Raw genomic sequence first — 12,017 nt, forward strand, 5'->3', positions numbered from 1 at the left:
TGACCTTGATGTATTCTCAAAAGGTGATACTTAAACCAATCCCATTTAACTTACGTATGCTAGCAAATGTTAATAATAATCGTAAAAAACAATAAAGCCAATCTAAATAACTTAACCTCATTATGCTCCATGAAAAACATCCTTGACAAATTAAATTCGATTTAATACAGTGATACCTGTAGCTGCTTTAGCGAGAACCAAATATATAATCACGGCACAGGCAAGCTTATCTGCAGGCCTATATACTTCTCCTTTACTCCAGAATTCCGCCATAGTAAAGCCAATAGGCAATATTCAGAAAAATGAACACAATCGGAAAGAGCAACCTGGAGAAAAACTCCACGGTGTTGAGGATTTTGACATAGTGGTCCACTTCCTGGGCCGATTTGGTTGAACACTTGCATCTGCCTGGTTTCATCACTGTCTCCACCTGATTTTTTCCTGGGATCCAGACCGCTTCCTGCCCTGAAGATTGGCGACTGCCGGGGGACTGGGGTGGTTTGTCGTTGTCCATGTTTTCCTCTGCAGCCTCGAATGTGTTTTCCTGGTGAAGAAAGAATAAACAAAGATGGCTGACATTTAGTTGACACATGGCTTTGAGGGTGAAAGCAGCTACAATTCTAGTTTTAAAAACCACTTTTCAAGTTCCTGTTATGGAGTTTGAGATGCCTTGAAAGGTAAAAGATTGAGAGAAACAAATATGGGTTAATAAAGCAACAAACTTTAATGATCGTATAGCGTGATCATGAAGTTCGGCCGGCCCAACAATATATCTCTGGTTATATATAAGTTTGTATTAACATATCGCCCAATGTTAGGGAATCCGGAAACTTTTCTTCTGGAAAAAAGGAATCCGGACTTTCTCTAACGATTAGAATCCGAAATCTAAGTTCCACTGACAAAGAATCCGCAATCCAGTACTGTTTCCCGGAATCCATGGCAAGGAATCCAGAATTCAAGACAGTCCTGGATTCCGTTACATGGAGCGAAACAAACAATTTCTAAGAAAGTGTCCTCGATCATTCACGTATTCCATACTTTCTTAACATACTCACATCGTCATGTTTCTTGTGCATGATCTCCCTCTCTCGCTCCTTTTCTCGATTTTTGAACACCAGGTATGACACAAAGGCATATTCCAGAATGGCGGAGAAAACAAACAGAAAACACATCATCAGGAACCATTCGAGGGATTTGACGTAGGAGACCTTTGGCAGGGAGGTCCTAGCACTACCAATCAGCGTTGCCATGGTGAGTACAGTGGTGATCCCCATGGCAATCCTGGCAGCTGTTTGTTCGCGATCCACCCAGAAACTGACCCAAGCCAAAGTCACGATCAAGTAACATGGAAGATAAATCTGCAACAAGAACAACGCATGTCAGGAGCCGATTACTTAGTAATCGGCTCCTGCGCATGTGCATAACAAATAAATTTCCGAGAAAATACGAAAGTGGGCACTTGGTACTTGATAATAATGAATACGCATATATTAGGCTAATTTCGCAGAAAAAAGAGGATTTTGACTTCTCAACGCGAAAAAAAAAATAAAACTCTATACAGCAGAAATTGCACATCACATCAGGGCCCAGTTATGCAAACGTTGGATAACAACAGTATCCACAGGATAAATCACCATCTAGTAAATAAATATTAGAACTAGAAATACGTGTACCGCAGAAACTCGCGAAGCTCGGGGGGCGGAGGCCCCTTAAAATGTCAAGGATGGAAGAGGGGAGAGAATCGGAGTAAATTGTGTAGCTTGGGAGGGCGGGTTTCAACACTGGCTCTAATATTGGAATGTGAGATGTACTTTTGTAATTCTAATCTCCTTTTGGTTGGAGTAAATTTGAACCCAGTGCTCTGTCGTTAAAAAGAAAGTATTAGAAAAATCAATCACGCTATCCAGCGGATAGAAATTTATCCGGTGGATCTAGTATTATCCACCTTTTTGAACCGGGTGGGGCCAGCTAGGTAGTGACTAATCAAGTTGACTGGATAGCGCTACCCAGCTATTGAAGTGAGGCCTATTGATCCTATTGGCTCTAACGGTCAATTCTTGGTCAATAAGTTGCCGGCAGTCGAAGTAATGAGGTGAATCTTTACACTCGCAAATAATTTTAGAGAAGTTCTTCCCAGTAAGCGTGACTGCATGTTTGTTATAGTCCCCTGGAGCGAGAGACTTGCTTCGGGGGACGGGTAGAAGAGGTCTCTGGGAACGAGGTTGCTGGACACCTTGTTCTCTAGGCCTGCTATATGCATATCTAAATAGTCGTACCTGAATCATGTGGAATCCCAGGCGACGATGTAAATCAAATTCGATAGTCAGTAAGGAGTAGTCCCCTATCAAACAAGTGTAACACAAATTCATTTAAAACACTACACAACATTATACGAGTATACTGTTGAGAGCAGGGAGAAAGCAAATTTAGGGGTAGGCCGTGAGTCACTATACCGGGGGGTTGGTTGGTAAATAGGGGTTCCTGCCCCCCTCCTCAGGCGCTTCGTTTTTTCGCACAGAATCGAGCGCGAAAGGCGAGTGACGCGCGAGTGACTGGTGGCGTAGCGCAAGGGACCATGGGAAGGAGAAAGAAGAGAGGCTACGTCCTTTTTCTCTTGTCCGCCTTTCTTTGCGCACACATCTTCATCGAGAAAAAGACGTTTGGGTTCTAGGCAGTGGGAATTCGCTTTATTGTGTTTTCAGTTTATTAAAGTGATTGGCGAATGCGTATGAAGTTTCTTTTGCTGTTCATTTTTAGCAACCAACGCCGTCGTAACGAGAATGCTTTGATTTTGATGAGGCCAATTTTCAACCTTTGAACCTTACATCCGAAGTCCGTTCTAATTCTTTTGTAAATTCCTAAAATCCCAGCATCGTGAAAACAAACCATGTACTTTCAGGAAAAGCGCTAAGCTCGTGCGGAGATTTCATCGTATGTTTTTGCTGCATGGTAAAGTTTAGAAAGTCAAGATGAGACTCCCAGTGTGATTTGCTGTGTCTTTTTATGAAATGCACAAACTTCTGCGACTCGTGAAAAGAGTTCATGAATCAAAAAAGGGGGAGAAATGTTTTTTAAAGATTATAATGATGATGATGATGATGATGATTATTATTATTATTATTATTAATGTATAGATATCAAAATCAGATGCTTACCAGTTGTGAATTCCTCAACTGCTGAATACCATCGGTGATGAGCCAAAGTGTAGCTGGGGATTTGAATGCTCCCTGATACTGTCACAGGGTTCGTTTTGTGCCAGTTCAGGGTCATTTCCTTGTCATCATAACTGACTGGATGTTGAAAAAGAAACATCGATCAGGTTAATCACAAGGGTAGGATACAATCACGGATGCTTTCTTAAACGTGACAATGGCAAGTCTGATCAGTTACACAATAGGTAGAGAATCTCCTTTCATTCAACACAACCCTCCCAGAGGAACTCCCCCTATAGAGTTAATGATACTTCAAACAACTTCAAAGAAGAGACTAAACACTTAAGTGTAAAAAAAAAGGGTGGACGATTTCCCCTTGAATCAAGGAAAATATTGCATGGTACGTGTGATTCTATTTTTGTAGCGTATGCGAAGGCATCAAGTTTTACGTTTAAAGATATTTGCTTAGTTTTAAGGAAAGTGTCCAGTTAAAAAGTGAAAGTCTAGCAAAATTCCAGCCAAAACGAAGATGGTGACGAAGAGACGTTCACTAAAGTTTATCTTTGGATAGGAGAAAGTGGTTCATAATTTTTTTTCGGTCAAGATAAAAAGACTATTTCGCTTGTTTATTCTATGAATTTTTATGATGGATGTCCAATTCGCCTTATCGATTTGAAAATCCAGAAACCGAGTAAGTTGCTAAATGTGTACGGTAACTACCTTGACCTCAAGAGCGGCACATGCGAGGGCGAACCCCTCCCTCTTGTCGCCCATACTTTCCATGCGCCTGTTAAAAAGACGAATAATTGACTTACAAGCTTCTAAGTTTAGGCGGCACTTCTGTTTATCCATAGGAAAGTTTCTCAAGTCCATAGGACACTGGGATGTTACCTTGAGCCTTTGAAAAAGAAAATATTAGGAGAAATTATGATCAGTAATTCTGTTCTACAGCCAAATTTAAAGTTAAAAAAACTCCGTCGTTTTTTTTTTCATAAGCAAAAGTAGATCTATCAAGCCCACTCGGGTAAGGGAGGCTTGCAGTTGGTCGAACTTGGTCGTACCTTATTTATTCGAATAAGCGCCCAACCTCGAATTAGCGCCTACCTCGAATAAACGCCCATCCTAAAGGCAGAAAAGTTAATAAGCGCCCAGCCTCGAATAAGAGCCCACCCCACCCCACCTCCCTCCCGATCCCACTCAAACTCAATAAAGCACCCACCCCCAGCCCACCCACTTCCCCCCCACCCCCCCAAAATTGAATAAGTTCTAATAAGAGACTTCCCCGAAGACGGAGATTTCTTCAGAATATTTTACAGAAACCTTGCTTTGTTACACCTTCGCGTTTTGTTATTACCATTTATTGTTTTGTTGCAAAATAAAGGTACTACACTTGCTGAAAATGTTGAAAATTTAATAAGCGCCCAGCCTCGAATAAGCGCCCACCTCGAATAAGCGCCCACTCTCAAAGTCCAAAAATTTAATAAGCGCCCAGGGCGGTTAATCGAATAAATACGGTATCATAAATTCTTTGCTTAGTCAAGATGGCTATCTAGATATTGGCTTCGTTCTTTTTCTGCACTTTTGTGAGCCTCGACTTAATCACCGGTCTGTGAAACGCAAAAAAAAGAACTTCCAATGTCCATTAATCTTCACCCCATGAATAAATCCCGGGGGGTACTTCCTACTAACAGGCTAATGGGGATGTGCCGCTGGATGAGGTCGCATTTTCACGAGTTGGGTTGCAATTTTATCAGAGTTACTAGAATGGGAACGCACGTTTTCGGGATTTGGGGGATCAGAAAATTGAAGTAGGTAGGGATTCAAAAATGGGAAGATTTTTACTACATTGAGTTTAAATAATGTGTCAAGTCATTTCAGGATGACCTAGTTAAAGGGATTTATAAGGTGCATGCATGAACAAAAAGTTACCAAGTTGGGATCGTGAAAATTACATTTTCCCAAAAGTGACCAAGATGGGGTCTATATTTGGCTACAGAATAGACTATAATAGGGTAGGGGTTCTGAGAGGCCAGCGGCACACACTCTGCAAAAATTAACCCAAGTAACCTCTCCCCCTCGGGAAAACAAATGCTCATATCCAGTCCTCACTCACCTCATACTGTACAGCACGGATCCATTTGGCCATAATCGGATCACCTCATTAGTATCCGTGATATCGTGTTTGAGACCATCCTTGATGCCAGGGAAGTGAGTGTCGGGTACCCAGATAAATTTGAGCATTTGTGGATTGAAGGCAAGTCTCTTGGAGTATCCTGTATTGTTATATTGCAGACGTTTGTCCATCCAGTACTGACGAAAGTACATGATTGTGGTAAATTCCTGTTCAAATAAATGAAAAAGAACCCAATTTGTTCAATGGCTTCTAGGGATAAGAATCTGGATATTTCTTTTTTTATTTTTTATGATATTTCGATCAGAAAAAAAAAGCGTCCTGAGTGAATAGTTGGGTTGAATAAGCAATGACGCCGTCCTTTCCAAAACACGACACGGGGTTGGTAAGTGAGAAATCATCCCCAGGAAATTTGTACTTCTCGCGTGTCTTGAAAAACTCGCAAGTGCTTATATGACTCAAAAACGCACTAGCAACAAGTTTTATACTTTTGAAATAATTGATCTCTAATGGCTTGCGCGCTCTTGTGTTGGTAAATTTCATGGTATTGCGATATATAAACTGACTAAGAGTCCTCGACATAATAACATAACAAACATACCATGTTGATTTCGTCAATATCTCCGATGAACTCGACGAAAACAGACACAGACACATTCACAGGTTCACCTGCGGCAAAACAAACGGATATAATTAATTTTGTTTTCTGCTTCAATGTCGACTGATTGCATGTTTGATTGATTGGTTCATTGGCTCACTGCAGACTGGCTGATCGATTCATTGACTAAAACGATGGAAGAAGTGATTGAGCGATTGTCAAGTTGTTGTTCAACATACTTTGATAGTAGTGATTGACTCTGGCTTATTGAATGAATCAAACGAACGAGAAAACAGACATGTAATCCATGTCCAATGAGAGGCAACGAATTCAAATACTTCCGGAACTGGAGGCCCTGAGGTGCTCTTATAATTAGTTGTTCTTGCAAACCTTTTTCTACACTGATATTGAACGCGAGCATTCTACCCTACTGTAGCTTTCCTTGTAGCTAGGAGAATGCTATGTAAGCAAAAAACTTATATCACTTATATAACAATAAAAATGATAAATAATAATAATTATTAATTATTAACACTAACTAAAAAATTTGAACAATGGGTAGAACTCTGAAAGGGAAAATATATCCGTTTACATAAAAAGAGGGTCACAGGCTAGATTTGAAAAGGGATACTTTTAAATCTCTTTGCATTTGCGTACGAAGTTGGCTCTCGCCGTGCAAGTTTTAATGGTCTTGGGGGGGTTGTTGAAAGAGGCGTGGTACTGTCTTGGAAGGCACCTGAGTGTTTTGGAACAGCAAGATTTAATTTAAATTCCGCCGGTTCTCGTACCTCGAGCCGGAGGTACGGTGGTCAGTCTTCATTATCAAGGGCTTTGAATACCGTTCTGGAGACGTCGAGCTCCATGTTATAGGTGACGGGTAGCCAGCATGTACATGGTCGCATAACGATTAAGAACAAAACTGGCGGCTGCGATCTGGACACGCTCTAAGCGACGAATGAGGTAATTAGGAAGGTGGTGTGTCGTTATAATATAGTTAGAAAGTACGAGACTTTCGGCTAGTTGTTTCCTAACCGTGAATGCAGAGAGAAAACCTCTTAAGTTTCCTAATTAGAGAAAGAGCGTTATAACAACCCGACATTTTTTAGATAATTTTACTTTTCCATTTCAGATCCTCTCGGAACTGAAATCGTGCCAAGTATCTTAGAGGTTTTCAATCTTTCCTTTCTGAGTAACTCATAGAATCAAAAAGACCGAAAGCACTACATTTTCTTACTTACCTCCAAAGTTTGGACGAAGCCTTTTATCATAGCCCACGAGTAACTTAGCGATCAACTCAGTAACGTTAGTTTGTCCATTCCCCGGTTCAGTTGGTGTTGACAGCTGTCGAGATGTTGGTGTTACCGGTGTTGCTGTTAGGTAACTTAGGTAACTAAGATTTAGAATTGGGTATGTTTTATTATTATCATTATCATCGCTACTTAAATTGTTATTATTATAAGTTTGAGAACCGGGATGGTACTGTCGCGATTTTTTCCCCTGAGTCACAAAGGTCGGCAAGAAAGTAGAAACAGATTCAACTCCTCTGATTACACAGTCTGTGTGCCGCAAACCACCTCCATATGGGACTGCGACGGTTGCGACGTGATACGGACCGGTCGCGGTCGCTTCTCAAGACCGGCGCAGACCCTTACAGGTCATGTGGAAAGCAGACTTTTCGGCATTATTCTCATAAGATTTTATCAATACGCTTTCCTGAGCTTGACGCGGGCTACATGTACACGTTTGTCTTTTTCTTCTGTCTCCTGATTAATTAGGTGGTTTAAAGCATTGTTTGCGCCTGTATTGATTGGCTGAAGTAATAACAAATTTTAACCTTACTACCGGAATCAATACCCAATGGTTACAAACCGACAGATCAAAATTCTTCCCATGCTATGGTTAGATTTATTCGATCTATTACAGCTGATTTACAGAGGTATCCGCCAAAGAAATATATATATATATATATATATTTTTTTTTTTTTTGTGACGTTTAATATACTTAGTAAAACGGTGTTCGAATGACTAGGCCTCGAAGCTTTTATTTTCGAGCAAAAAACGATCCGCGAAATTTATTAATCAGCTGCCGATCTGTTTGTACCTCTATCTCGTTATTACCATTGTTAAAATCAAGCTCAGTAACATTAATGCAAAATAAAAGAAATACATCCTTTGAAAGGCTTATATTCGCAGCCTCGTCTAACACAATGCGCCACTGAGACAGCGTATATGCCGTACATTTCATTATCAGAATGAAATTTTATACGTTGTTGCTTCTAATTGGTTTGCGGTAATGGAAAAAAGTTACACTTAAGTGGATTCGATCAACCAATACACGAAAGGAAAGTTTTGAGGATACTGCCAGTTTTTCGTTAAATTTTCCGTTATTACTGGCAAAAATCCTGATGTTCGTTGTTATTTATTTTTTTAACTTTCTTGAGAATTTGCAGTCAGTGAAATTGCAAATATTTTGAAATTGAGAAAATATTAATAATATATACTATGTGTATGTGAATGGTCCAAATATTTCCGATGCAAGAAAGGATTCTGATAATATCACGAGAACGGATAAAATAGGGGGTTTTCTTTCAGTTTCCCGACCTGATATAATTGATTTGCGAATCAATTTGGAACGCAAATTCCACATGTTTTGATCAGCGCGCGTACTTTGTTTTTCCATTGAACCTCGATACAAGCGTTATTTTTTAGATTAATTCAATCAGACTAAAAAGGTGTGATCTATACTTTGGATTCCAAAATTGATCGGTGCTAATTTTTTCAGGTAAGGATGAATAAAATTCTGTGGCAATACGTGACAATATGGCGGAAACGAGACAAACCACGAAGCATAGTCAAAAGTTATCGGAAAAATTAGCACTTGGAAGGATAAATAGCTTTTAGGAAGAAAAAAATAGAAATAGCGTCAGGGGAGAAAAAAAAAAACAAGATTAAATCTCTTAATTGGAAGAAACCCATCTATATTACTTTGGCTGTTAAACTCAAGTCTGACATGATTTCACAGAAGAAATATATGGATTTGAAACATTTATGTGGATGTTTTAATTTGTTACAGCGAGCGCGATCCTTTGTTTTTAACTTTCTTGGAAGATGTCAAGTATTAGGAGAGACACTTTGAAAAACAATTATAATTATATGCATGCCCAAGTATAACTGAAATAACATATATATTTTTCTTATTTTACCTTTATCGTTGAGGAGAGAATGTGAAACGTAACTTTAAAACTTAACCTAATATGAAATCGCATCTCCTCAATGAATGCTTTCGGAATTCGTTTTGGAAAAACTACAAGTCTGCTATAGCTTTATTCTATTAATTGAACAAATTGTTTTGAAAAGACAGAAAAACAAAGGTAGGAGAAGCAATAGGTGTCATTGTATACAAGCAGCATCGAAAAATCTGCCAGATTTTCTTTCGAAAAACAAGCTACCATTTAAAATATAAGTCACGGATGCCCCGTGGAGTTTATGCAAAACTTTTTTCGGAGAAGCACACAAAACTTCAATTTTTCAAATTCAACCGAAAACATCGCTAAGCCTTGTTTCTAACAGAAAACTCAAGGCAGGGTGTTTGCAAAACGAAACCAAACCAATTTCTAAGAAAAGTTATGAACCAACGTCGTTATGCTAGTGCCGAGCCACAGGGTGCTTACTATATATTTCGACAAGTTTAATTAAAGTGGTAAAAGTTATGGCCTGCCGGTCAGTATGAACTAAGATCAATGCTGCTAGTTCTTTGTTGTCAACTCGCCGTAAATCCCCACAATCGCTCCTGAGATATTGAGGTCCAATGCTAAATCATCGCCTTTATAATCTTAAAGACCGTTCAGTGTTTTATGGCCGCTACGACTGATGAATTGTCAAACAGTTGATTTATTGGCGGCAAATGTTTACAATACAGATTTGGTTAATTCCTAAGCGCTTTAAAACCTCTCCAAGACTGATTCCGCATGATATTCTGTCCATTTTAAAGTCTTTCTTCGATCCGTCTACCTTATTTTCCCCGAGGAAAAAGTTTTTGGAAGCGAAGTAGTTTGAGCATTGAGCGAGAGAGCACGGTCGGATAAGACATAATCGAGCGGGTGAAAACTTCTGTGTAAAGTACCAAATCTTAAGGAAACAAGCTCCAGGTTCAATTTCTAGCTCAAATATTTCCGAATTCTCATTGTTTGAGTGAACATTTCAAACTGAATGGAATTCAGTGCCAAGAGATTTTTATAGTCCGAAGTATCTAATGGGCGTCGTTGTGCCTTTAGGTTGACATTTGCGAAGAAAACACGACAAAATAATGTTTTAGCTAGTGATAGCCGTGATTAAATACAATTCAACCTTTTTACCTGGATTGGATAATACTGCTGTTAACTGCAAAAGCCTGATTTCCAAGAAAAATCAGAACTGTCAAAGTGAATGCCACCATCATGTTTGCGTTTTTAATCCTGTCCAAGAAAGGCGTTGCCATATAATGAAGCAGCAAAGGAGATTTTATGCATATTTAACTTACCCAGCACAGAACAGGTGTATTCTTCGCCGACTGATATAGTTATAAATCAACATTCAAATACGATGGTTAATTGTAATGAGATTTAGTCAATTCAGATGTTATTGCCAGATGAGTTCAAAGAATTCTGGGAACTGTTAACAATGGCGGACTCAGTCTCGAATGAAAGAAGATGAAATATAACTGTATGATTGTTTAAAAAAGCCTCAAGACAAATGTGAGGTCCTTGGGATTAAAGTATTTTCTATCTGCAAAATTTTAGCTCCTGGGAAATTTACATGAATGGCTCACTTCAAAGATGTATTTGGTAATTTTGCGGTTAAAAAAGAACAAACGCATTTTAAAGTTTTTTCGATAGTTTATGTATTGCTGTACTGAAACAAGCTATTTTCAATGAACAGACGTGAACAGAAAGCACAGCCTATTACACAAAGAAAAATAATTTATTATCATTGAAAAACTTTCTCAAGGAAACTAGTAAACAATGCTTCTTAAATATTGCGTACAAAATGTTGCATAAAAACTGTTGCAAAAGCACTTGATACTAGTTTCATAAATCACAAGAAGACTGCATGTCAGGAAAACGAACAGAATTTTTTTTCCATTTGTTTTTTTTTTTGAAATCTGGAGAAAATGTTGAGGGCAAGGGCTAAAACCAAGATGAATGAATGAACAGTCTCTACTAAGAAGAAAATAGAGAAAGCAGCGAAAATAAAAGGCATAAGGAGAAAACATCTTGGTGCTTTAAATTTATAAACAAAAACGAAATGATCTTCGATGCACCGTATGTCGAGAGTGAATGCGAACAACAACAGATGCTTTTCTATTCTTTTCTTTATGTGAGATAACCAACACAGACGCCATGAAACAGTTAGTGGTACAGGCTACTGTTGAGGTGTCAGGGTTAATTAAAATCCAGCAAAATAGAAATACTCTAAAAAAAACCAACTCACGTTGCTCACTTATGCAAGCCAAGAAGAATTGGATCCCGATTTAATCAAGTAGAAAGACTACTTAGTTTGCCAAATACTAAAGGAGCTAAGTTGTAGTTTTTTTCGAGAAAGTCAGTGTCATACAAACCTACAGATAATAAATAATTAAGAAGAAAAGATGTGTAAAACACCCAAGTCTTCTTTGTTTATCTCAATGACTGTTACTGTCACAATATTTTGCCTTTCGTCCGTCATGAAATTATTTTGTTTTTCGTTCTACAAAAAATAATAATCAATAAATAATGCGAATTTTACAACAAATATTTTTAAAAACTTGGCTTGATCTACAGTACAAAATGTTCTGATTCTACAAGAAATCAGTCACCCCGCAAATTCGGCGGAATTTATTTCCGAGTTTTTCACTATGGAGAAATACTTGCTTTTCGGCATCTGTTAAAAGAAATGTTATTGAAATGGTTTTTAATAGTTTTTGTTTGGAATTTTGTTTTCCAAAAAGAAGGAAGGACAGAAAAAGAAGATCTACAGATGGAGATCATAATCTATTATTTATCATTAATGTTTTCGACCTAAACCTTATCATGACATGAAAATCAGTTTTAACGATGACTGTATTTAAAAGAAGGAACCTAATTTTCGCTGAGAATCCAGAATGCTTGTCCCAAATTTA

The 12,017-nt window shown here is 38.5% G+C and overlaps 1 protein-coding gene across 1 annotated transcript; it reads right to left on the reverse strand.

The window, feature by feature from the left end:
• Positions 1 to 159: 159 nt before the first annotated feature.
• Positions 160 to 10,319, reverse strand: LOC140938159 (gamma-aminobutyric acid receptor subunit beta-3-like). Its single transcript, XM_073387680.1, has 9 exons — positions 10,237 to 10,319; positions 7,120 to 7,271; positions 5,885 to 5,952; positions 5,266 to 5,492; positions 3,968 to 4,050; positions 3,156 to 3,290; positions 2,277 to 2,341; positions 1,056 to 1,358; positions 160 to 544 (listed from the first exon to the last, which is right to left on the reverse strand). Exons 1-9 carry the CDS (start codon positions 10,317 to 10,319, stop codon positions 254 to 256), a joined length of 1,407 nt encoding a protein of 468 aa, XP_073243781.1. The 3' UTR covers positions 160 to 253.
• Between the last annotated feature and the right edge of the window lie 1,698 nt (positions 10,320 to 12,017).

Source organism: Porites lutea, chromosome 5 (assembly GCF_958299795.1).
Source record: "Porites lutea chromosome 5, jaPorLute2.1, whole genome shotgun sequence".
Lineage (NCBI taxonomy): Eukaryota > Metazoa > Cnidaria > Anthozoa > Scleractinia > Poritidae > Porites > Porites lutea.